The sequence below is a fragment of the Macaca mulatta genome, chromosome 7 (genome assembly GCF_049350105.2).
Source record: "Macaca mulatta isolate MMU2019108-1 chromosome 7, T2T-MMU8v2.0, whole genome shotgun sequence".
Lineage (NCBI taxonomy): Eukaryota > Metazoa > Chordata > Mammalia > Primates > Cercopithecidae > Macaca > Macaca mulatta.
In genome coordinates, this window is record NC_133412.1 from 29,980,921 (window position 1) to 30,008,293 (window position 27,373).

General features: G+C 40.3%; 1 protein-coding gene across 10 annotated transcripts in view; it reads right to left on the reverse strand.

The window, feature by feature from the left end:
- ATOSA (atos homolog A) overlaps positions 1-27,373 on the reverse strand; it is a 132,974-nt gene that overhangs the window by 99,410 nt on the left and 6,191 nt on the right. For 3 of the 10 annotated variants that reach the window (XR_013395584.1, XM_077939426.1, XM_077939421.1), the window contains exons 1-2: positions 1,159-1,843; positions 455-571 (exon numbers count right to left, since the gene is read on the reverse strand). Coding sequence is in view for 7 of the 10 variants with exons in the window: in XM_077939426.1 (XP_077795552.1) it covers positions 455-470 (16 nt within the window). In the remaining 3 variants the exon portion in view is untranslated. Of the gene's footprint in view, positions 1-454; positions 572-884; positions 1,844-14,418; positions 14,536-27,373 lie in introns of those variants that run through there. The other 7 variants (XR_001445904.3, XM_077939425.1, XM_015142272.3 and 4 more) reach the window with 4 other exon arrangements.

The window sequence follows — 27,373 nt, forward strand, 5'->3', positions numbered from 1 at the left end:
AAGCACAAAAATCAACTAATCAAAGTAGTAATAAAATAATACTTATCAACTCAAAATCTTAAGTTTTCTCTTCATTTTATCAAGTTCACATTCAAGTTTAAAAAGCTTATGAACTTCTTGAAAGCTGAAGTTCATTGACTGCCTAAAAACGAGCAAGTACAACTCTAAAATACCTGTATTGTGGCAACAGATACAAATACCGTTCTTTACTTTCATTTTGAGATACACTAGAATGTCTCTTGAAGCTACTGTTTCAGAAGCACTTTTGTTAAAAAAGCTTAACCTTCTCTTCCATATGCCTTTCTCTACCTCACCAGCTGGAATCTGTCACAAAAACAGATAATTACATATGATACAGAAATAGTTGATCCTACTGCAGAATTAGGTTAACACTTCTAAATTGAGGCATAGAAAAGAAGGGGGTGGGGGAACAAGCCCTACTTAAATAATTTACCTCGGTCTGGCTTCATTTTCACATCCAATTTTCACCCAGAGTGCTGTGAAATGCACGTGTGGGTTCTTTCAACAGGCTCGCCGCTGATTCTACGGCTTCTGCTTCGTTTTCAAAATGCTGAAAGAGATAAAAATAAAATTAATCTGGCCCTATTCTAATACCCGGACCTTGCAAGTAAACTACTGTTAAGTTAGGCCTCTTCCTGGCACCAACTGCGGTGACAGCACCCTCGGCTGGTCTGAAAAAAGCAAAACTCTCTCTGCACCGCCTCCCCCATCTCCTCCGGATCGAGCACCCTCTTCCCTGCCTCTGTGCTCTCCAGGCCAATGTGTCCTTCTCTGACACACAGTCTCTGAACCAAAGCGGGATCTATTTATAACCTGGAGGTACAGGCAAGAAGAAGAAAAAGATTCGAGCAACACAAACTAACCCCTTCGTACAAAAACGCCTCTGGGAACAGAGGCACCTCCGCAGGGCTGGTATGGAAATTCTTCCACCTGGTGCCTGGGCGCAGCCAACTCTTCCAGTCCCCTGCGCCTCCCGAGCGCTCCGCCCGCCCCGCCGGGCCTCACCTGTGTAATTACCCTCTGGCTAGCCTTCCTGCGGCAACCGCGGCCAAGTTTACACAGAAACCCGAGTCACCTCCTCCTGCCCAGCCCCCAGCCCCAAACGAACTCTTCCGGGCTGTCCCGGGGCGACCCTACCAACTCCCAACCAGTCCTCCGCGGCCGGCTCCGGGGGAGGTGTTTACAGCCGGGGGCTTGCCCCCTGCTCTGCGCAGCCCCTTCCGTCCCGCCGCGGCCCCGGATTTCCTTCAGCCCCGCCGCACCGAGCGCCGCGCCTGCCCCTCTCCCTGCCGGAGAGTTGTTTTCATGGCGCTCTCGGGCTGGCCGGCTCCTCGGCTCCCTCGGCCGACCTCTGCTGACTAACTCGCTCTCCTCTCTCGTCCCAATCCCGCCTCCTCTTGGCACTTCTCTCCACCGCTCGCCCAGCGGCTCACATCACACTCCCACCTCAGACCTCAGGCTCCGAGAGGCGCAGGGCCGGCGGGAGCGGAGTGTGGAGCGCAGCGGCCCCAGGGGCTGCCTCAGGGGACCGTGGGGACCCGAGACTACCAGCCCGAAGCGGCTCCCCGGCGCCCCTGTGGCCATCCACCCGCGCCTCAGCCACCGCCTCGCTCCGCTCCCTACGCTCAGCCCCTCGCCCTGCCTGACTGGCACCGGAGCCCCGCGGCCCCCGGGCTTCCCCCGCCCGTATCTCCAGCCGGCCCTCTTGCCCAGAGCTTCTGCCAGCTCCTTGCCCGCCCGCTGTCTCTAGCTCTGGCGCCCGGGCTCCCCGTCCCCCTCGCTCGGCCAGTTCTTTCTCTGCTGTTTGCCCTGTCAAAACACTGCCTGGGTCACGTGTCCCAACAACAGCCAACCCACCCCGCTCGTCACTTCCTCCCCGGCGGCCTCCGCGGCCCTGGCGCCCGGTTGCTATGGCAATGCCGCCGCTCGCCCCGGGGCGCTAGTTTGGGACCGGGTTTTCGGTGCAGGTGCTCGGCGGGTGCGACGGCGCTGGAGATGGCGGCCGGGAGGCACCGGCGGAATACGGGAAGCCTGAGAGGTCCCAGGCACTTCGGCTGCTCCCCCAGCCGGCCCAGGCGCGCCTGGATTCTGAGACTAGGAATCGGAGCTGCGCTATTAGAGCGCAGGGTAACTGGGGAGATGTCATCCAAGGGCCTGCCCCAGACGTGGAGGATAATTATAGTCTCCTCCTCCTCCTCCTCCACACGGGATGCTGGCGCAGAGTTGTGATCGAGCCCCAAGTGGATTGCAGTGCATAATGGAACCCGGGTGTAATGTGGCCGGGACAGGAGGGTGGGCAGCTATGCGGGTCAGGGAGTGGGATAATTTAAGAACAGGAAGCCCACCCCCACCCTAGATTTTCCCAAATCACTAAGGATTTTAGTAGGATTCAGAACCCAAGCTTCCAAGACACTGGCTGTGCTAAAAATAATCTTCATAACTTCTAAAACACTGACTCATGGGCAGGAGGACACTTTGACAGCATGTTATTGTTGGGGAGCTGTAATTTTGTTGTTGTGCTATAGCAATGTGACATGATGACATTTCGTGTTGTGATGTTGTCGTCATTTAAACACAAACAGATGACAAGAATCTGCTGTACTTAAAAAAACCCAATCTTAACAAGCGCTGCAGCTATTAGCTACTCAATCTGTAGACAAAGTACATCTGGGGCATGAGCCCAAATGGAGACAGGTAAAAATTTGCAAGGCTCTTTGGTTTCATTAGAAAAAGTTTTTTTTAGATATAATTTTGCATAAAAGGATCACAACAGGAAAGTACTAGGACAAGTCTAAGGCAATTTTATTTGTGCCTTTCTGTTTTAAATTTTTTTTTTTTACAATGAGCCTATTATTTTCACATCAGAAGAGTTTTATAAAGTGCAAGATTGACAGTTCTATTTTTTGGGGGGCCTCAGATAAAGTTCTTATGAAAAAAGCATGAAATATTTAAAAAGCAACATTTTCTACTGCTTAGATATGTACAGTAAAATAACATGTACAACTGAAATTGTTAACCTTAACTCCACGATTGTATCTAATCAGAGCAGAGAGAACATTCAGGAGGGTAACATTTCATTTTCTCTGAAATGTTCTGGCATCATGAAGATGAAACTGACAAATGGCAACAGTTCTTTAATCTATAAAATGCTACAAATATTAAATCCCAGTGGATTTGACTTTGATATTATTGAATACTGTATTATGTAGTTTTTAAAAAATGAACTGAAGTTTTACTTGTTCTACAATCACTTTGCAATTAACCTTGGATAGGGGAGACAGAACAGTTACAGATAAGCCAAAAACCTAAATTTAGCACAACAGCTGGGACCAAATAACAGCTATTGTAAAAGGCTTACTGGGTGAACAGGCAGCAAAATCTGGTTTAGCTTCTTTCTTCCTCTATCTAATGCAAAAGAGGTAAAAAGATCAGGAAATGTTGAGAGCAGAAGCCAAGACTATTAGTGTGTAGCACAAACTATTCTCTCTTAAATAATTTTTAACAGCACATGTGTAAATGATGATGTCAACATTTGTTAGACTAACCTGAAGTTTTTTTTTAAATTTAGAATCTTAAACCTGTTCAAAAATTTGAAATCATCATGGCAGTAGAAAAAGTATTTAAAAGGTGTATTTCTGACTCATTATTCAAATTGTTTCATTCCATAATATGCATTTACTGAATACTACCTGCTAGGCACATACAAGTCTCTGAGAATATAAACTTCACCAAAACCAGATAGGGTCACTACTCTCAAGGAGCTTACAGTACTATTACAGTTACATGGCCCTAATCGAGTCATATTCTAAAATCTTTGTTTCACCTATAAAATTGAGGTGTTTAGACTCTGACAATAGTTATTGCTTTCTTTTATCTTATGATTATGTAGCACATGTTCAGAATGTTTGGAAATAATGACTTGAAATGGCAATTCACTCTAAGGTGCTCTGTTCACACCTCAGAGCACGTAAGCAGAACAAATGTTGGTGAAGGGTAAGGGTAAGCAAGGGAATCAAGATAGCTGGCAAGAACCTTACCCTCTTTTCATCTGATTTGCTTTCCATTTTGCTTTCCCCTAGGGTTCCGAAGCCATATATGAGTAACTTCAAAAAACGTTAATTCATCTTCAGCAACTCATCTTCATCCCCTCAACTTTTACAGATTTTGTTGAAATGGGTGGTGTCTGATCAATCTGTAATGACTGTCTCTAAGTTCTTTTACTTATTAAGGTGATGAGGATAACTGATTTGCTCACTTTATGAATACAAGGCTGTTACTATGACCAAAGTCATGGAACCAGTCCAGACTACCAGGATGAGCTCCCCCAGAGCAGGGATTGGTACCTTTTTCTTTCTTGTATCCCTAGCACTTACCAAAGAACTGGATATAAAGTAGGAGCTCAGTGTTAACCTTTGTATTCTCTAATATGCTTTTCTTGTGCATGCCTATCTTCTGCACGTCTAATACTGGCTGGCATTTTCTCCCTAGTGGGATAAAGCTAGAGGTGAGAAATTGGTGGGTAGCACAAATTTCATTTGTAAATGATACATTTTCATTATACTTTTGAGGCAATGTGGCAATGTATACATTATATGTTGTCTCATAATAGTAGCAACCCATTGTGGGTTGAAATGTGTTCTCCCCTCAAAAAAAAAAAAAAAAAAAAAGAGAGAGATATGTTGCAGTCCTACTCTCATCTCCCATCTGTGAATGTGAACTTAGATATATGTACAGTAATGAAGTTAAGATGAGGTGGATCATTAGGGTAGATTCCAAATCCATTGACTAGTGTCCTGATAAGGAGAGGTTTGAAGGCAGAAGACACACAGGGAAGATGACCATGTGACTAAGAAAGAGAATGGAGGTTCTGAATGGTTACGCAAACATGAAGATCTTTAATTCTGTAAAAGTTACAGTAAATGAGTGAAAAGTGTTAAGATCTCTCTAGTATCTTAAAAGAACAACTCTATGACCCACAGCTAGAGGATAATCATGAATAAGTGGTTGAGAATCAAATGAAGATACATTATTTTAAAGATGGTAATCAGTACATCTTATTCACCATGAAATATTGTAGAAATAAAGATGAGTAGAATTAAAATGTATAAATAAATCTGTTCTTGCAAAGATAAAAAAACAAACTGTGTACTTTTAGTACTTGTTGAAACAAGATGAAATGCAAGCTATCTTTTCCATATCTAAATTGTTTCTCATTATCTGCTTAAATTCAGTACAATTAATTTCTAAGAGAAAAATCATGGAGTCATTGCTAAGGCATTGGCTTCTGTAAACAACCCTCTACCTTCACATAAGTTGGTTGTCTGGCTTATTCTTTTTTGAGGTTCCTGTTTGTCTACCCTCTAAAACCACAGGTATAAGGAAGTAAAAATGTATTCTTTCTGGTCCCAGCCTGCATAAGTGTCTCAGGGCTTAGAAACACAAGGGCCTCTAAACTTCAAGGTGGATAAACCTTTAATTAATCTGACCATTTTGCTAAGCTTCTGGAGGTCTCTAAGCCACCAAGACTTAATGTCTTTTTAAAGAATAATAATGGCCGTTTTTCATGACAGTAACTGTGCTCAGCATTTTACATATATTATGTATTTGATCCAAAGAGGGTGATAACTATTTCTCAGATTAGGAAATTGAGGCTCAGAGAAACAAGTAACTTTCCCAAAGCTATACATAATAAGTAGAAGGCAACTGCTTCCTGAATAGGCTCATTTAATTTCTACTATAATATTCTGAAATAAGTTAAATAATTTCAGAATTTTCAAGTGGGTAAATTATGGCTCAGAAATGTTGAGAAATGGTTCTGCATTTAGAATTTAAATTGGTTGCTATACACTTAGGCTTAGTGCTTTAAGATATAAGTTCTAAATCAAATAGCTCTGGTTAGTTTGTTATATGTACACCCCAAAGAGCAATTGGTCATCCTCAGATAATAGCAGCTGTACTTAAGTCATAAGCACTATTCTGAATGATTTATATATTTATTAGTACATTTAATACAACATCCCTATGAAATATTATCCCTATTTTATAACCAAATAAACAGGAAAGGGCAAGTTAAATAATTTGCCCAAGTTTAAGCAGTTAGGCAGTAGCAGAGTCAGGATTCATACCTAGTGAGCATGACTTGAGAGCATATGTTCTTACCCACTATTTGTTACAGGTCTCTTAGTTTCATTTTCCACCCAAACCCTGCACCTTCCTGACACTGGGCTTCTGCCCTACATGAGATCCCCACCCCCAACTACTATGGAAACCCTTCTGGACTTTCAGGGCCCAAAGTCTCACCTCACAATGTCTTTTAGAACCCATACACTCACACACACCATCTGTCTTTTTTCTGAACACATATTTATGATCTTAAAACTGCATATTCCTTTTATATTTTAAGGGCAGATGGACTGACTTCCAAATCCTTTGTCTTGTTGAATAGCACCAGCCTAGGCACAAAGATTCAAGGCTGTCACTATTCTCTAGAACTGCCTTGGCCTATACAGTAACTATAGTCATCTGTGGTTATTGAGTGCTTGAAATGTGACTAGTGAAACTGAGAAACTGAATTGTTAATTTTAATTAATTTAAATATAACTTTTCAGCTGGGCATGGTAGCTCATGGCTGTAATTCTGGCACTTTAGGAGGCCCAGGTGGGAGGCTTTCTTGAGGTCAGGAATTTGAGACCATCCTGGGCAACATAGGGAGACCATTGTCTCTATAAAAATGTTAGAAAGCTAGCCACTATCCTGGGTAACATGGTGAAACCCCGTCTCTACTAAAAAATACAAAAAACTAGCCGGGCGATGTGGCGGACGCCTGTAGTCCCAGCTACTCGGGAGGCTGAGGCAGGAGAATGGCGTGAACCCAGGAGGCGGAGCTTGCAGTGAGCTGAGATCCGGCCACTGCACTCCAGCCTGGGCGACAGAGCGAGACTCCGTCTCAAAAAAAAAAAAAAAAAAAAAAAAGAAAGCTAGCCAGGCATGATGGCATGAGCCTGTAGTCCTAGCTACTCAGGAAGCTGAGGCAGGAGGATCACTTGAGCCCAGGAGTTCAAGACTGCAGTGAGCTATGATTGTGCCCCTGCACTCCAACCTAGGCAACACTGCAAGATCCTGTCTCTAAAAACAAACAAACAAACAAATTTTCAATAATTGAACTCATTTTTAAAGCTAAGTATGCTTGGAACAACTGAGTATATGAATCTAATTTTTTTTACACTTGATCTCAGCCAAAAGGCCAAGAAGTGAATCTAATTTTTTAACTGCAGATTTTAGGAAATCTAAATACAGATCAGGTTTTCTTTTTTTTTTTTCCAAATTTTTAAAGTTCTTCCAAGAGACAGGGTCTTGCTCTGTTACTCGGGCTAGAGTGCAGTGGTGTGATCCTAGCTCAAGCAGAGCTCCTGCCTCCGCCTCCCAAAGTGTTGTTATTATAGGCAGGAGCCACCGTGCCTAGCTCCACATCAGGTATTTCTAATGAGAACTGAACCTACAAATTGAAATGTGCTGTGAGTATAAAATATATAGCAGATTTCAAAGACAGTGTGAAAAAAATGTATAATATCCCTATTGATACTTTCAAAATATTGATCACATGTTGAAACGGTAGTACTTGAAATATTTTTAATTAATTATTTATTTATTTATTTTTTAATTTTTCATTCAAATTCATTATTCAAATTCATAATTCAAAAAATTAAAAATATGTTATTTTTAATTTTTCAAAATGTGGCTAATGGAAAATTTAAAGTTACATATGTAGCTTACATAATATTTCTATTTGCTGTGGGACTCAGTGGCTTACCCAGCATCTCAGAAGTCATGTGAAAATCAGCCATGTTCCTCAACCAAGTGATGCCTTTTAGTGGTACAAATTCTGGGCTAAGGAAACTTGCTGCTTGCCCTAATCTTTTCTTTTTCTTTTTTTTTTTTTTTTAATGTGTCATGTGGCATTTAATTGCCCTATCTTATCAAGTGTTCAGCGCACCCTAATGAGACTTGAATGCATCACAAAATGGTAAGGGCACAACCTAGATATAGTAGGAACAATGGTGAACAGCCCTTCTGAAAACAGGCTAGATTCAGTAGAGTTTTTTTTTTTTTGGTTTTTCTAAGACAGGGTCTTGTTCTGTTGCCCAAGCTGGAGTGCAGTGGTATGATCCTGGCTTGCTGCAACCTCTGCCTTCCAGGCTTAAATGATCCTCCTGCCTCAGCCTCCTGAGTAGCTGGGACTAAAGGTACATGCCACCACACCCAGCTAATTTTTATGTATTTTGTTGAAAAGGAGTTTTGCCAGGCCGGGCGCAGTGGCTCAAGCCTGTAATCCCAGCACTTTGGGAGGCCAAGGCGGGTGGATCACGAGGTCAGGAGATCGAGACCATCCTGGCTAACATGGTGAAACCCCGTCTCTACTAAAAATACAAAAAAAAAAACTAGCCGGGCGTGGTGGCGGGCGCCTGTAGTCCCAGCTACTCGGAGGCTGAGGCGGGAGAATGGCGTGAACCCGGGAGGCGGAGCTTGCAGTGAGCCAAGATCGCGCCACTGCACTCCAGCCTGGGCGATACAGCGAGACTCCGTCTCAAAAAAAAAAAAAAAGAAAAGGAGTTTTGCCATGTTGCCCAGGCTGGTCTTGAACTGCTGGGCTCAAGTGATCTGCCTGGCCTTGGCCTCACAAAGTGCTGGGATTACAGGTGTTTGTTTTTTAGAGACAGGGTCTCACTCTCTCACCCAGGCTGGAGTGCAGTGGAATATCTTAGCTCATTGTAACCTTGGACTCCTGTGGGCAAATTATCCTTCTGCCTCAGCCTCTGGAGGAGGTAGGCCTATAGCCACCCACCACCATCACCACTGTGCCTGCTCATTTTTTAACTTATTTGCCAGGGTAGGGCAGAGGAGTTCTCGCTATGTTGCCCAGGCTGGTCTCAAACTCCTGGACTCACTCAAGTGATCTTCCCACCTCAGCCTCCCACGGGATTACACAAATGAGCCACAGCACCCACTTTAGGTTCAGTAGAGTTTTCATAGAAACTAATTTTCTCTTCATACTTGTTAGAGGGTCCCACACAGAACTACCTACCCAAACAGTGTGAGCTATTTTCAGAAGCAGTGATGGGCAGGCTTCACTCTAAGCAGCTTCACTCTTCATGAGCTGGTAGAGATATTGTTTATTATAAATGACGTTACTGATCCTTTACATCTTTTCATCAGAATATATCAGTTCATTGCATCCTAATGAGAATTCCACAATAGTACTTTTCATGGTTAAAAAGATTTCATACATTGGACTTGAAAAGTAGATATAAACAGCAACAGTGATCTCCATTTCAAAATGTGCAATATAAACAGATCAGGTATTTCAGAAAAGGATTTTTGAACAGAGTTCTACCCTTCAAAAAGATTTGTAAGAGAAATATTTTCTAAGGTTACTGTCTCAATTTAAAAAAGAAAAAGGTTTGTAAGAATGCATAAAAACTACAGAAATTCCCTAACCCCTTTTCACAAATGGGAAAACTCATAATTGAGACTAAAGTCTTCACATGTAGTAGAGCATGATAAAACAACCTGTAGTACCTTTTTGATAAATCCAGTTTCTGCTGCTTCTAGCAGAACCTCAAAGCTCAATTAGGCATAGAGAATTCTAGGAGCTATTCCTTTATTTGCTGATTGTATATATCTCAGTTTTCCTTTTGCATTTTCAGATGGGGTCTTGCAGTGTTTCCCAGACTGGTCTCTAACTCCTGGGAGCTCAATCAGTCCTCCTACCTCAGCCTCCCTAGTAGCCGTGGTTAAAGGCAAGCTCTGCTATGCCTGGCTCTCAATAATTTCATGCTGCCATGCTTCAGAGAAAAGAGAACATTAGCCTTCTTATTTCAAATTGCACAGGCAAATTCTTTACCTGCAATTCAAAATAATTGGTCTTTATTTCCAAAATGTCATTTCTGTATAATGTAAGTTTAATTCAATTCCGTATTCATTGAACTTTGTATGGCAAATACTTTGCTGGGCCCTAGAAATACAGAGACTAGAAAAGGAAGTGTTTACCCCAAAAAGCTCTATCAATCTAGAAGGGAGACAGTCATGTTAATAAATAATTGCAGTTTCGTTTGATAACAGCAAAAATATTCATGCATAAGGAAAACACGTGGCACAAAAAAGGAAAAGTTAATTCTCTCTAGGAGAGGAGGCTGCTAAGGAAAGAAAAGAACATATTAGCTATATTTTGGAGAATAAAGAGTGAGGTTGACAGGCAAAGTGGGGTAGGATGGTGGAAGCTATTCTTCACAGATGAAACAGCATGTCACTGAGGCATGTTAGAACATATCAAGATGCCGTTTTGGAAGGTCAGTTTCAAGAAGGTTAAACATAAGCAATAGGTACAGCATTAGAGAGAGGTTTTGCTTCTGTGTGTGTGTGTGTGTGTGTGTGTGTGTGTGTGTGTGTTTTGGCATTAGCCCCAGTCTTCATTCCTCCCCACATCCATGCCTTTGGCAGGTAACTGCAGTCCCTCCCACTAATAGGTCAGAGTATATGTCCCAGCTCTTGGTTCAGCCACATAAATTGCTCTAATGAAGAGAATGAGGCTGAAGGGACAGTATACTAGCTCTGAGCTAAATCTTAAGAAATCTTGCCTATTTCCTCTGTTGTTGTCTCTGCCATTACCATGAAAAGCAGATGCCTGGGCTAACCTGCTGTTCCCAGGAGAATAAGACACATGGAAGGGACTGGAACTGACTCACACATCAACCCAACTTTGATTAGCAGAACCATCATGGCTGACCCATAGATTCATAAGAATAAGTTATTGTTTAAAGCTGCTAATTTCTGGAAGGGTTTGTTATGCATCATTGTTGCAGCAACAGCAAACCAAAGTAACTATAGTAGTGAATTTGGAATTTCTTGTAGATGACAGAAAGCTATAAAAGGTTAACAAATAGATTGTTTCAGAAAGATTGCTTCAACAACAGAAGATGGAGATGGGAAGAGAATGGTGGGGGAGGTGGTAGCAAAGAAGTTATTCCAGTGATCCAACCTCAAGCTCATGTAAATGTGAACTAAAGCAATGGCAGCAGGATGGAGCAGAGAAGATGGACTGGAGAGAGTTTTAGGAGGTAGAATTGATAGAACTCTGGTGGTGACTGGCTGTAGGGAAAGAGAGGTCAGTCATCAATCCTCCTCAGAATAGTTGGTAGGTCACCATGTACTTTAAGATAGGAAATACAAGAGAATGATCAGATTGGCCACTGAGAGATGGGGGTGGGGGAGAAAAGGACCAAAAGAACTTAGTTTCAGAGGCATTTTGTTTGGAAAACCCATAGCATCTAGACAGACATTCTGAAGACAGAAAAAGATTCTGCTCTGGGATTTCAGGATGAGGTCTCATTTGAAGGTATAGTACTCAGAAGCCATCAGCCTGTAAACGGTGGCTGCTGCATGGGAGTAGATGAACATATTGGTGCCATGGTCTATCAGGAAGGAAAGGGTGTTTAGCTATGTTGGCTGTTGTGGAAAAGTCGAATAAGACAAGGACTGAGAAATATCTTTTTGATCTGGCAATCATGTCACCCAAAAGAGAAGGAACAATTTTGAAACACTTTACAGATGGAGAAAGGTAGCCTGGGCCCAGTTGAACTCACTGTGTATTCAGAAAATAACCCACAGTTGGGAAATTCACAGTGCCATTGCTTTGAATCAAATCCTTACTTCATACCAGGTTATTACGATACATATAATTCTGAGAATAGTTAGTTTTATCCCAGGCACATATTTTGGGAATTCAACATCGTTTGTACTATATCCCCCCAAAAAACATTGTCCATGATCTCGATGTGTGCCAGCAAAATCCAACATGCAGAGGTTTTGCAGAAATTGTTTTTCTGAGAGTAATATACTTCAGAAATGTTTGATTTGTAGGCAGTCACATGTGAAAAACTAAAAAATGTCCCTAGCTCTTATTCAAAAATATACGTGTATTGAATTTCTTTGCAGTGTGCTATATACATGACATTTTCCTCTCAGTAAATCATGGCTCATTTCTGTCTCTTCATCAGAATGTACTATGATTCTTGGAAACGTGACCGGGTATTGATGCCTTGTCTAGCCAATGAAATTCACATAGCAAAGATGTTATGAAGACATGGAAACATGAATATGAAATAAAATCAGTATAGCTATTTGGATGATTAGCTATTGACACAAGACAGCCACTGGTTATTACCTTTAATAGTAAGGTAGCACTAGGCCATGAAAGGTGCCTCAGTGTACCTGCCTCATTTGTGGCTCCCTTTTGGCCATGTGACCCTAACTCCCCTGGCCAGAAGTGGCTGAACCAGCAATCAATACCTGACCTGAAGGCAACACTCTATAGGCTGGCAAGCAGCCTACAAAGTTGCTCAGTGCTAGAGAACTGAGCCCAATGGAAGAAGTACATTCTCATGGTTAGTGATTGGCCAATCATATTCTTTATGATGGTGCTGATGGGAGGGTAGTGATGTGCATCAGACATGCAGAGTTAGTGGCAGCTGGAGCAGACACAGAAGCCTCCCTAACAATGAGCAATGGAGAAAGGAACAACAGAGGGTTCTGAATGGATACCAAGTACTCCTAAGCCAAAAGCTATAGTTAGGCTGCTGGAGGTACTGCCAGTCCTGAATGATGGCAATGATGGTCCATTTTTCTGTGAAACTTGACTGTATACCTGTTGAGATTTTTTTGTGTTCCTTTTAAGGCTCCGTGAATCTTTCCAATAAACAAGTTTGTAACAAAGGCAACCTAAACATCTCTGATACTTGAAACTTGAAAATATCTAATACAATTTTACATCACTTTCAAATCATGAGTGAAGAAGTTAATGCGTTATTGAATTAGATTCCCTATATCTATGTCAGTTACTTATTCAATCAATAATAAGTACTGATAACCTACTATGTGCCAGACATGTACTAGCATTAGGAATTTAGTAGTGAATAAGATTGACATGACTCCTGCCTGGATTGTGCTATGGTCTAGTCTGGAATATTTAGACTCCTTGGGTCTTAATACATACGGAGAAACCTAAACTTAATGTATGTCAGAAGCATGTGATTTACATTTGTTTGCTTTCATTTTAAATATTCATGGTTTCCGAATATATTACATGAATAAGGATGTAACATTAAAACCCATGTGTTAACATTTTAATCTAAGGATATTTATATCAAAGTACAGCTTAGTTCAGAGCTTTCTAAAATTTAGCACATCTGAAACAAAGTGAACAACAGAAAGAAGGTTGACAAAACCATAAACTGTTAAGTAGAACATGGCCCCTAAGTAGAGCCAGAAGTATAGTACTGTAACAAGATGAGACTTGCAGAATCCAACAGAAGAAGAGGAGAAAATGACATTGATATGCTAGCATTTTGCAACAGGGGTAATGTGCCACCTGTAAATGGAGTGAATCCTGGAATAAAAAGTCTGGCCATTTTTCCTCATCCTAAGTAAAAGATAAACTGAAAATTAATGGCATGGATTGCCCAAGATAACAGACTGAAAATAAAGATACAGGTGATTCATTAAACTAGATGAAGAAAAATGGAGAAGATAGAATCTGAGGCTTGGTGAAATTGAAATGTCAAGGAATTGACACTGATGCATTCTGTGATGATCCTGCTGGTAACTCAATAGTCAAGCAAAGGATTTTAATGTTATATTTCTTAGACCAACTAAAATTAAGAATGAATGTCTTTCCCAGTAGAGATAAGATGGCCCAGGGGGAGTGGAGAGTTGAGGGAGCCCTGTTAAACGCTTCTGAGTTTCTAGGGCTTTTTTTTTTTTACCTAGTCAATCTCTGCTTATCCATCTAGGACTCTTTAGTTATTATTTTAGTGGAGCATCAAGAGAGTAAAAATGCTCTTATATTTTATCATTCAAACATTTTAGGCTTTCTTTCCAAGATACCCAAATCCCTAAACACCTGAACTTCTAATTGCTTTATAAGACTTAGTCTTATTGGTTGCTATAGTACTGCTGTGGAAATTCTCTTCTTGTCTTCAATTAAATAGGCTGCAGTTTAAATGTCTGCAACTCTCTGGGAACACAAACAACATTGGAAATTAGAAAGATAACTGTGGCTACAGCAGGTAACTTTTAATTATCAGGTTTATATGTAATTTTATACATTCAAATTTGAAAACTAAAATGAATAGATGGCCTTAAGGAAACTATAAACTATTAAATGGAATCAAGAATAGGTAGAGAACCCAAATAGATTGATCATCATCTAAGAAACTGAAAAGATTTGGGAGGCTGAGACAGGAGAGTAGCTTGAGCCCAGGGTTTCAAGACCAGCCTAGGCAATATAGTGAGACTCCGTCTCTACAACAAGTTAAAAAATTAGCCAGGCATGGTGGTGCATACCTGTAGTCCTAGCTACTCAGGAGGCTGAGGTGGGAGGATCACTTGAGCCCGGGTGGTCAAGGCTGCAGTGAGACTTAATCACGCCACTGTACTCCAACCTGAGAGACAGAGCAAGACCTGTGTCAAAAATAAATAAATAAGAAAAGAAAAAGAAATTGGAAAATGAGTCAAAGATCCACTCCAAGAAGAGATACCAGGCCCAGAAGAGTTTGAGAAAGTTCTACTAAACCATCAAAGAGCAGATCTTGCCTTTTTTTTTTTTTAAATAAGCTGACCAGAGCAAAGGAAAAGGATAAAGAGTCTCCCATTTCATTTTAGATCAACATAATCCTAATAAACCAAAATGAAAAGTAGTCCTCCATCCCCCCAAAAACATAAGAAATAAATCTCAACTATAAACATAGAAAGAAAAATACGAAATATCAGCACAGAATCCAGCAGTGTATTAAAGGAATATTACATCATGACCAAGAGTTTATCCTAGGAATGTAGGACTGCTTCAAAATTATAAAATGTATTAATACAAATTGCCATACTATCTGAGTGAAGAAAATAGAAAGCAAATGATTGTTTTATGCCAAAATCTACACTTGACAAAATTTAATATTCATTCCTATTAAGATGTTTTTGAGAGCTAAAAAGAAAGGAAAACTTTTGATACAGGGTTTTGCTCCATCACCCAGGCTGGAGTGCAGTGGCGTGATCCTTGCTCACTGCAACCTCTGCTTCCCAGGCTCAGGCAACCCTCCCGCCTCAGCCTCCTGAGTAACTGTGATCTTAAGTATGCACAACCACGCCCAGCTAATTTTTGTATTTTTTGTAGAGACATGGTTTCACCATATTGCCCAGGCTGGTCTCAAACTCCTGAGCTCAAGCCATTGTCCTGCTTTGGCCCCAAAGGGCTGGGATTACAGGCACAAGCCACTGCACCCAGCCTGAAAACTTTCTCTTTTTCTTCTTAGAGATGGGGTCTCACTCTGTTGATCAGGCTGGAGTGCAGTGGCTTAATCAGGCTCACTGCAGTTTGGAACCCCTGGACTCAAGCAATCCTCCTGTCTCAGCCTCCTGAGGTGTGAGTTACAGCCATTCTCCTGCTTCAGCCTCCCGAGTAGCTGGGACTACAGGCCCCCGCCACCACGCCCGGCTAGCTTTTTGTATTTTTTTAGTAGAGACGGGCTTTCACCGTGTTAGCCTGGATGGTCTACGATCTCCTGACCTCATGATCCGCCCACCTTGGCCTCTCAAAGTGCTGGGATTACAGGCTTGAGCCACCGTGCCCGGCTTTTTTTTTTTTTTTTTTTTTTTTTTTTAAGAGATGGAGTCTTACTCTGTTGACCAGGCTGGCCTTGCACTCCTGGCCTCAAGTGATCCTTATGCTTTGGCCTCCCATACCTTGGGATTGCAAACATGAGCCACCATGCCTGGCACAAAACTCTCTTATAGAGCATTTACCAAACCTTATAGTAAGTATCACGCCTAATAGTGAAACATTCAAAGCAAGCATTCCTTGAAAGTCGAGAACAAGAATATCTTTTGCCACTTTAAGTTTTAGTCAATATGCTAAAACAGCAAAAGAGACATACAAATGGAAAGATTGAAACAAAACTATTTTGGGCATGGTGCAGTGGCTCACCCCTGTAATCTCAGCACTTTGGGAGGCCGAGGTGGGTGGATCACTTGAGGTCAGGAGTTTGAGACCAGCCTGGCCAACATGGAGAAACCCCGTCTCTACCAAAACTACAAAAATTAGCCGGGCATGGTGGTGCATGCCTGTAATCTCAGCTACTCAGGAGGCTGAGGCAGGAGAATTGCTTGAACCCAGGAGGCAGAGGTTGCAGTGAGCCGAGATCATGCTCCTTCACTCCGGCCTGGGTGACAGAGCAAGACTCTATCTCAAAACAAACAAACAAACAAACAAACAAAAAAACAAAAAAAAACTATTTTGGAGAATATAGTTAAATTAGCAGAACTAATAGAATTTAGTACTGCGGTTGGATATATGACCAACATTTTACAAATTAATAGCTTCTAGTATATCATCACCAGGTAGAAAATGTTAAGGGATGGGGTCTATTCACAAAAACAAAACCATACTATCACTTAGAAATAAATCTAATTTAAAAACATTAAAGACCTGTGAAAAATGGCATAAAAGATCTAAATAAATTGGAAGACAGATCTTGTCTGTCCTTTCTCAATCCATAAAGTCAACGTAATCTCAGTCAAGATTTCCAAAATATTTTCTAATGGAGTTTAACAAATTAATTCCAAAAATTTATGTGGAATACTAGAATTGCACTTGGCACAGTGAAATGCTTACTCTAAGAGAGACAGATAAAAACTAATACCAACTTAATAGAAAAACCACTTCTAGCCTTGCCTCTCATACTTATGTAGAAGACAATAGGTGAGTGGAATGGCAGATATGTGTGTCTGAACTACTTAAATTGTTCTCTCTGATACCTCGCTCTCTCTACTCTTTTGCTCAAGTTCTCTAAATTAATGGGTTAAGCGCACCATAAGGTGTGACTGCTTTGCATTTTTATACATTTCCTCCAAATATACAACATAGAATTTTGTAATGTTTCATGTGAATCTCTTTATATGGTCCACTTAATCCCTCAGCTGAGTGTGTGTGTGTGTGTGTGTGTGTGTGTGTGTATAGAGAGAGAGAGAGAGAGTTTTTGTTTGTTTGTTTTTCGAGATGAAGTTTCGCTCTTGTTGCCCAGGCTGGGGTGCAATGGCACGATCTCCGCTCACTGCAACCTCCACTTCCTGGGTTCAAATGATTCTCCTGCCTCAGCCTCCCGAGTAGCTGGGATTACAGGCATGTACCACCACATCTGGCTAATTCTGTATTTTTAGTAGAGACAGGGTTTCTCCATGTTGGTCAGGCTGGTCTCAAACTCCTGTAGTGATCTGCCCTCCTCGGCCTCCCAAAGTGCTGGGACTACAGGCGTGAGCCACTGCTCCTGGCCTGCTGAGTATGTTTTAATATATGATTGCTCAGAATTAAAACAAATAATTACCATTTCTACTTTGAGACTCAAGAATTTCTGAAAATTTGCTGGGTGTGGTGGCTCATGACCATAATCCCACCACTTTGGGAGGCCGAGGTGAGAGAATTGCTTGAGCCCAGGAGTTGGACTATAGACAGACCCCATCTCTAGTTTTTTAATTAAAAAAAAAAAAAAGAACTCATGAAAATTCGACCTCACGCCCTATTATCAGATAAGCTAGAAAATACAAAATACACACAATGCCAAAATAGAACATTTATGATATACATAGAACTCCACTGTTTTACAACAGCACTGCTGCCAGAGTACTAAGAAAAAAATCTATTACACATTTTAAAATTTAAATTTAAAATATGTTTTGTCTCACTGATTTCCCAGGGACAATCACCATACTGTCTCCATTATTCTTTGTTTTTTTTTTTTTCTTTTTTTTTTTTTCCTGTTTTTTGTTTTGTTTTTTTTGAGACAGGGTCTCACCCTATGGCCCAGGCTGGAGTGTAGTGGTGTGATCCCGGCTCACTGCAACCTCTACCTCCTGAGTTCAGGCAATTCTCATGCCTCGGCCTCCCAAGAAGCTGGGATTACAGATGTGCATCACCATGCCTGGCTAATTTTTGTGTTTTTAGTAGAGATGGGGTTTCACAGCATTGGCCAGGCTGGTCTTGAACTCCTGGTCTCAAGCAATCCACCCACCTTGATCTCCTAAAGTGCTGGGATTACAAATGTGAGCCACCATGCCTGGCCCTGACTACTTTTTAAATATTAATTTTACCACCAAATTGCTCAGGCTAAAATACTCTCTGAACAAGTCCACGCTTTATCTGTCTCCCTTGTGCCAATCAGCTTCCAAATCTACATTTCTAGCATAAACCATCCTTTCCTGCCCTCCAGGCTACCCAGCTATCTACATCTACAGGATGACTGACAGATCCTTCCAAATCAATATTAAATCAACAACATTCTCTTTCTTCCCTGAGAGCTTCTACTTCTCTCCTGCCTTTTCTTCCTTTGTGATTAAAATCCTCCCTATTCATTCTTACTATATCTATTGAGCTCCTACTTTGCACCAGTCACTGTTGTTGATATTTGGAACAGTGAACAAAAATAATCTTGTCCTCATGCACCTATGAGTGTGCAGGGACTCATATTTGCTATGTAGACTGAGAGGGACAATAAATGAATAAATGGTATGAGATATGAGAGGCAGGAAAAAATTGAGCAGAGTAAGTGGGATTTGGGGAAAGGCATTTCCAGATAGGGTTGTCAGGGTAGGCATCATCGGAAGGAGGTTAAGGGAGAAAAGACTTGAAGAGGTTTGAGCAAAGACATGAAGGAGTTAAGGGAGTTAGCATGTGGCTATCTAGAGGAAGACTGTTCCAGGCCAAGGGACAGTCGGCACAAAGGCTCAAGGCAGGAGCATTCCCTTATATGCTTGTGAAGAGCAATTGCAGCTGGAACTCAATGAATGTGGGTGGGGAGACAGTAGAAAATGAGGTTGGAGAGGGGATGGAGGCCTAGATTACATAGGGTTTTAGGGACTATCATAAGGACTGGTCATTGCAGGGCTTTAAGCAGAGACATTATGTGGTCTTACTTATGTTTAAAATGTTCACTCTGACTGCTCTGTTGAAATTAGATGATAGTGGGGCAAGAGCAGACACATGGAAACTAACTAACAGTAGGCTATTCCTGCAACCCAGGTAAGAGCTAGTGTGGCTTAGTCTGCCATCCTCTGTCTTACCCAAGCTAGAAACCTCAGTGAACTCCTCTAGCCATTCCTCCCTCCCGCTTCCCCACCCATTCCCCTACACACCCTGCAATATACACACCTGGATTCTATTTCCAAATACTAGCCACTGTCCTCTACCCAACCACAACAGCCTCCATTCAGGCTTATCTGGATCATTGAAACAGCTTCCTAATTGGCCTCCCTGCCTTTCACTTACCCCCTCTTCCAGTCTATCCTATCAGCTGGGGTGTCCTTCTCATTACAGAGGGTCCTAGCTTGGCATATATGCATAGGATTCACTGGGTCTGTGACCTTGTGAATTCTAGAAAAGTTTGCTTTTATTTTCATTTACATCCAACTGAAATTTAGCATTTCCTTTATGCTTATAAACATAAGCAACAAACCACAGTACCAGTGACTGTTACCAACAGAAATTAGATATTTTCATAACATGATTAAAGTTGACACATATCTCAAGGTATCATTTATATGCATTACTTTGAAATTATGATTAGACCTACCACTAGATTCTTTTAAATGTGCTAATAATTGAGCAAGTATCACAATTAAGAACTATTTTATATTTCAAAATTATTGAATTCCTTTTAATTCCTATGTATTTTAATTTATACAAAGATTAAATATATGATATTTAACCTAATATAAATTATATTCTGAGGGATTCATGGGCTTTATCAGATAGCCAAAGGGGTTCAAGGCCAGAAAAGATGAAAAACCCATGTTCTAATCATATTTAATCTATTCAGACCTGATCTTATTACTTCCATAATTTGAAAATCCTGAGGTGTCTGGCTAGCATACAGGATAAAAGTCTGAAGTTCTAACAATGCTAATAAGGTTCTCCCATCTTCACTTGGCTTTTTCTGCTTTATTACAAATCATTCCTTCTTTCTCCTATCCTATGTTCTGACCACCACACCCGCTGCTCCTTGGCATATGGCCCTTTCATTCCTCTGGGCATTTGTTTCTTATGTTCCCTTTTCCTGCAAAGCCTGAACAACCATGGAAACTCTTGCTCCATCTTCAAAGACTTCCCTTCTTCCAATACTGCTGTCTCAGGCCAAATGAGTTTCTCCCTCATCCTTGCTCCTGTAGCATGTTATACGCCGCTTTTCACATCTTACAGCAGTCTTGGTTGCCCACTTGCCTCTCTTTCTCCACAGTAACACCTCATGGGAGGACCTATCTTACATATCTTGGAACCCTTAGAAGATGTGAACAGATGCTTCATAAATGGCTAGTTGAAATGAACTAAATACTTTTTAAAAAAATTTATCTGAAACATGACTCACTTCTTTAATGCATAAGAATATGCCAAAATATACCTTAGAATTTTTTCCCCAGTCTTCTTATAACCTTTAGGTTAAGAACATAATGTTACATTTGCTTATAAATAAATGTTTGCAAACCAGACTAGAGGATACTTGCAATACATATATCTAACAAACAATTCGGAACTACTATTACCAAAAAAAAAAAAAAAAAAAAAAGATTTCTACAAATTATTAAAAGACAACCAGCCCAATAAAAAATTAGACAAAGACTTGAACAGAAACTTGGAAAAGATAGATATCCAAATGGTCAAAATAATGAAATAAAGCTCACCAGGGCTTCATATGACTCGTCAGGATGACGCAAGTTAAAAATCACAACAAGAAACCACTACCACCACTCCCAGAAAGGCTCAAATTTAAAAGATTGACAATCCTAAGTGTTTTTAAGGATGTAGAATTCTTTTCTTTCTTTCTTTCTTTTTTTTTTTTTTGAGATGGAGTCTCACTCTGTTGCCCAGGCTGGAGTGCAGTGGCGTGATCTTGGCTCACTGCAACCTCTGCCTCCTGGATTCAAGTGATTCTCTTGCCTCAGCTTCCCAAGTAGCTGGGACTACAGGCATGTGCCACCCAACCTGGTTAATTTTCTTTTCTATTTTTATTAGAGATGGGGTTTCACTGTGTTAGCTAGGGTGGTCTCGATCTCCTGAGCTCGTGATCTGCCTGCCTCGGCCTCCCACAGTGCTGGGATTACAGGCATGAGCCACCATGCCTGGCCCAAGGATGTAGAACTCTTATTCGTAGCTGGGGGAACATGCACAATAATACAATTGTTCTGAAAAACCACTGAGTTTCTACTAGAGATAACATGCATCTGCTTTATGATCCAGCAATTCCATTCTTTATACTCAAAAGAAATTAGTGCTATGTTCTCTCATTTGTACATTATATTCACAGCAGCTTTGTTCATAATATCCAAAAGATGAAACAATCCAAATGCTCAATTGTAATAGATTTACATAATGGAATATTGCACATTAAAAAAAATCAGCTCCAACAAGTTGAAGAAATCACATAGAGATACCATGTTGAGTGAAAGAAATCAGACACAAACAAGTTCTAGTGTGTGACTCATTTATACAAAGTTTAAGAATAAGCACAACGAAAAGATGTTTATAGAAGTCAGAATAGTGATTAACCTTTCAAGGAACAGACTGAAAAGTACACAAGAGAATCTCATGCAGTACAGAAAATGTTGTATACTTTTATCTAGAGGGTGGTTATACAGATGTATACATAAGTAAAAATTCAAGCTACACACTTAAGATTACTGTACTGTCTTCATTTACCATTTGTATGTTGTTACTCACTAAACAATATAAATAAACTTGGCCAAATTTGCTGAAGTGGTGGTGATTTTGGAAACTCGAGCCATGGCAAAACTTTGGAAAACGGTTTTAATATAGTCCAGAACATACTGCCAGTTGACTCAGTGAAAATAAGAAAGTTATTATTGGATGAATAAAATGGAGAATGAAAATAGAAGTACAGATACTGGAAATAAAAGCACTGCATAAATGCACAGTGCTAGCATAAGCTTGCCCCAGCCTCGGACCAATAAAAACCTAGGTTAAGCCACTAATGGCTCAGAAATCAGTGAGTACCGTGACAAGGTTAGCCTCCTAACCATCAGTACCTGTTTTGTTTACTATCTACTTTCTACTTCCTCTCCTCTTTCTTGTCTGTGCCTTCACAGTGGTGGCAGTTGGGACTGAAGAACATTTTATTCCTGTTGTAGTCAGGCAGGAGATGGAAAAATGTCTTTGAAGATTATTTGGCTAGAAGGAAAGGGACCTCCAAGTTCCAACATTCCCACATCCTTGTTAAGTAAATATGGTCATCCTTGATGGGTCCTGCTCCTGGTCCAATCTCCAAATCCTTTTAATCCTATCTTGTGCCTGCACAGCCTTTTAAGGCCTTTATTGTTCTTGTACAGCTTCCTGAGTAAGTCTTCTTGCCTCAGAAGGCCTCTTCACCCTCCCATTTCACTCTCCAACAGAGTAACTCATTCAAAAAAACCAGATCTTATCATGCCATTCCATTTTGAGGGTTCCTTTTGTCTCGGAGAATCTAAACTCTGTGGTAGTAAACAGGGCCTTTTATAATCTGTCCACACATATTGCCCCCTCCAGCCTTATCTCCCCAGCAGGCATCCTGTGCAAGTCCTTAGAATGTGATATCAAGTGGGAATGTGCCCAGGTTAGCCTGCAGAGGAGCACCATGCCCGTGTCTTACTGTTGGCCCTTACTGTAGCATTCGGATTTAGTGCTTGAGGAAATCTGAAGGATACTAGTGGCATCAGCAGCAATTCAGTCTTCTGCCTTCTTGCCTTTGTCTCTTAGATTTTTCAGCTCTAGAGTGAGATTTCCAAACCTGAAGATTAATCACAACACAGCTTCTTTTTCCTTAATGCTCAGAATATGCATGGGTATGCCATCAACTACTGTATTTTCAATGTATATATTTTTCAAATCTAAAGTTTACATTGTTAACATGAAATTAACTGAAAAGATTGACCATCACTGGAGGAAGAAGGTAGATGCTAATTCTCTTTTCTACTACTTTTTTTTTTCTTTACAGGAACAACTCTATGATCTTCTTGGTGAAACTTTACATACCAAATTAAAATTTGCTTGCCAACAAATTTAGGTTATGAACCCCTCAAAAGAAATAGGGAGGCATGAATAATATGTATTATTGTCCATGTGTAAAGTTATTGCCTACCCTTCTCTAGGTTTGTAAGACTGTAATATATAACCCACAGTGTAGGAGTTCAAAACTAGTATCTAAGTATTGGTTTCAAGGGGGGTCTCTGCCCCCTCTGCTCCCCTGCAAAAAATATTGTAAGCTTATGCAGTTTGAGGGAAATCGTCCATAGCTTTCAGGTTCTCAACAGGATCCAAGACCACTTCAAAAAAAGCCTTGTTGTGACTAGACTTTTTATACCTAGAAGCAACTACCCTTCATATTTATCTAGAGCACACTTAAGGAAGTGCTGTCTAGTAAACTTGAATGCTGCAGACCAAGATGTCTGTAATTCCTCAGCACAATTAAAGATAATTAAGCAGTATGTTATTATTGTTTTTAAGTTGTTGCTTTCCTTTATTGGAAAGCAAACAAAATAAACTACTTGTTTTTTACCTCTGTCATGGAAGTAATTTCTGGTTCAGTTTTTTAATATATTTACCTCAACATATATTTAACCAAAGAATACTTTAACAAATGGAAGGATATCCCTTGTTCTTGGTTAGAATACCAAATCATCAAAATGTCAGTTCTCCCTAAGTTAACTTATAAATTTAATATTATCTCAAAAATACTAACAAGATGTTTTTTTTGGAGCTAGACAGGTTGATAAAGTTAATATAGAGAAAAAAAACATACAAGAATACCTTAAAAATGCGAAAAGGAAGATTAACTGAGGGGAAGGGGAGAGAGACTAGTCCTACCACATAATTAAAATATACAACAAAGCCTCTATACTTAAAACAAGGTTGTACTAAAACATGAAGTAGACCAACAAATGAAATATAATAGAAAAAGAACATATAGTAATATGGCATATGGCCAGACCTGGTGGCCCACGCCTGTAATCCCAGCACTTCAGGAGGCCAAGGTGGGAGGATAGCTTGAGCCCTGTCTCTACAAAGTATAACATTAACCAGGCATGGTGCCACAAGCCTGTAATGCCAGCTACTTGAGAAGCTGAGGCAAGAGAATGACTTGAGCCCAGGAGTTCAAGGTTGCAATAAGCTGTAATGGTGCCACTGCACTCCAGCATGGGCAACAGAACGAGACCCTGTCTCCAGTATATATATATGTAAATCATAGAGGTGATTTCTTCAATCACTAGGACAAAAATAAATGTTTGAGATCTCAGTACAACCAGCTACCCATTTAGAAAGGATAAATTAGATCCTTTCTTCACCATACAGAGTAAACTTCAAATGATCAGAAATCTAAACATAAAAGGTAAAACTATACTAATAGAAGAAAACAGGCAAATTTCTCCATAATGTGGGCCGAAGGAAAGGATTCCTAATTAATACGAAATAAACAGCCTTGTCGCTCAAAAAAAAAAAGGGAAAGATTCCTAACTATGATTGAAAATTCAGATACCATTAAGAACAATACATTTGCCATCAAATGAATTTAAAATTGTGCATAAAAACACTTCAAGTAAAATTAACATACAAATGAAAAATAGGGGGAAAATATCTGTACCATTTCGAGATAAAGATCTAATGTTCCTAATACAGAAAGAGCTTTAAAAATAGAGAAGACCGGGGCCAATGTGGGAGGATCGCTTGAGGCCAGGAGTTTAAGAGCAGCCTGGGCCACATAGCAAGACCTCATCTCAACTAAAAAAATAAATTTTAAAAAAGAGAAGATGAAAAATCTTACAGAAAAATAACAAACACATGAAAAAATGCTCCACATCACTAATCAGAGAAATGCAAGTCAAAATCACAAGATTTTATAGGAGATATCATTTCATACCAGTCTGAATGTCTATTAAAAAGTCAAAGAACAACAGATGCTGGCAAGGCTGCAGAGAAAAGGAAACCCTTATACACTGTTGGTGGGAATGTAAATTAGTTCAGCCACTGTGGAAAGCACTTATGGAGATTTATCAAAGAACTTAGAACCACTATTCAACCCAGAAATCCTCTTATAAGGTATACATCCAAATGAAAAATCTTCCTACCAAAAAGACACATGCACTCACATGTTCATCATGGCACTGTTCACAATAGCAAAGATACAGAGTCAACCTAGGTGCCTAACAACAAATGAGTTGGATAAAGAAAATGTGGTACTTATACACCATGTAATACCACACAGCCATAAAAAGAGAACAAAATCATGTCCTTTGCAGCAACATGGATGCAGCTGGAAGCCATTATCCTAAGTAAATTAATGCAGGAACAGAAAACCAAATGCCACATGTTCTCATTTATAAGTGGGAGCCAAAGATTGGGGTACTCATGGACTTAGAGATGACAGCAGTAGAAACTGGGAACTACTAGGGGCAGGGAAGGATGAGGACAAGAGCTGAAAAAGTAACTGTTAGATACTATGCTCAGTACCTAAATGACAGGATCAACTGTACCCCACACCTCAGTATCATGTAGTATACCCAGGTAACAAACCTATGCATGTATCTCCTGAATCTAAAATTTGAAAAAAAAGTGTTTCCAAAAAAAAAAAAAGGAAAATGGGCAAAACACATGAATGGATAATCACAAAAGATAGAAAAATGACATTTAAAATGACATTAAAAAATGACATTTAATGAGCATTTAAAATGCTCAGTTTCACCCATAATAAACCATTCTGTCAGATACTTACCCAAGGGAAACAAAAACATATGTCTACACAATGACTTGTACACAAATTTTCATAGTAACTTTATTTGCAATAGTCCCAAACTAGAAACAACCTAAATGTCCATTATCAGGTAAAGAGATAAACAGAGGCCGGGCGCGGTGGCTCACGCCTGTAATCCCAGCACTTTGGGAGGCCGAGACGGGCGGATCATGAGGTCAGGAGATCGAGACCATCCTGGCTAACACGGTGAAACCCCGTCTCTACTAAAAATGCAAAAAAATTGCCGGGCGTGGCGGCGGGCGCCTGCAGTCCCAGCTACTCAGGAGGCTGAGGCAGGAGAATGGCCTGAACCCAGGAGGCGGAGCTTGCAGTGAGCTGAGATCGCGCCACTGCACTCCAGCCTGGGCGACTGAGCGAGACTCCATCTCAAAAAAAAAAAAAAAAAAAAAAAAAAAGAAACAAAATGTAGCATATTCACACAATAGAATAGTATTCAGCGATAAAAAAGAACAGGGTCTGATACACATAACAATGCGGGTGAATCTCAGAATCACTACGCTGAAAGAAACCAGATAAGAGAATACACATGGTTTGATGTTTATATACAAATTTAGATAGTGCAAACTAATCTAAAATAACAAAAAGCAAATCAGTGGTTCCTTGGGCACAGGGGTGGAGGGAGGAATTTATTTAAAAGAGCCACAGGAAAAATTTTAGGGGTGATAGAAATGTTTTATACTGATTGTATACTGATTAAATTTTATACAGTTCATAGGATTTCAACTATACTTCAATAAAGTTCACAAAAATGGCCTTTAAAAGATCAATTTCATTAATAATAAGCCAAATACAAATTAAACTACCCTAAGATACTATTTCTTGTCCATCAGTTTGACAAAATGGTGCATTCTGTTAGCAAGGCTGTGGAGAAACCCATCTCATATGAAGGGAATTTGCTATACCTAACAAACCTACCTGATGGTTGCTTAACCATCAACCAGCAATTTTACTCCTAGAAATCTAGAAAAGATATACCTCCAAACATCTGAAAATACATATGCACAAGGTTACTCATTGCAGTATAGGAGACTAGTATAATAAAATGTGGTACACACACCGGGGCCTGGCGGGGGCTGGGGGCTGGGGGAGGGATAGCATTAGGAGATACACCTAATGTAAATGACGAGTTGATGGGTGCAGCAAACCAACATGGCACATGTATACCTATGTAACAAACCTGCACATTATGTACATGTACCCTAGAACTTAAAGTATAATTTTTTAAAAAAAGAAAGAAAAATAATTAAATGTGGTACATACACACAATAGAGTATTATATAGTTGTGTAAAATTGGGGGGCGGGAATGTCTTCTGAACTAATTTGGTGTGACTTCCAGGATATATTATTAAGAGAAAAAAGACAAAAAGCAAAAGAATATCCATAGTATACTACCTTTTTATAGCAAATGAGGAAGAAAGAAAACATACATAGGTTCATTATTTTGCACAAAAAGAAAAAGAGG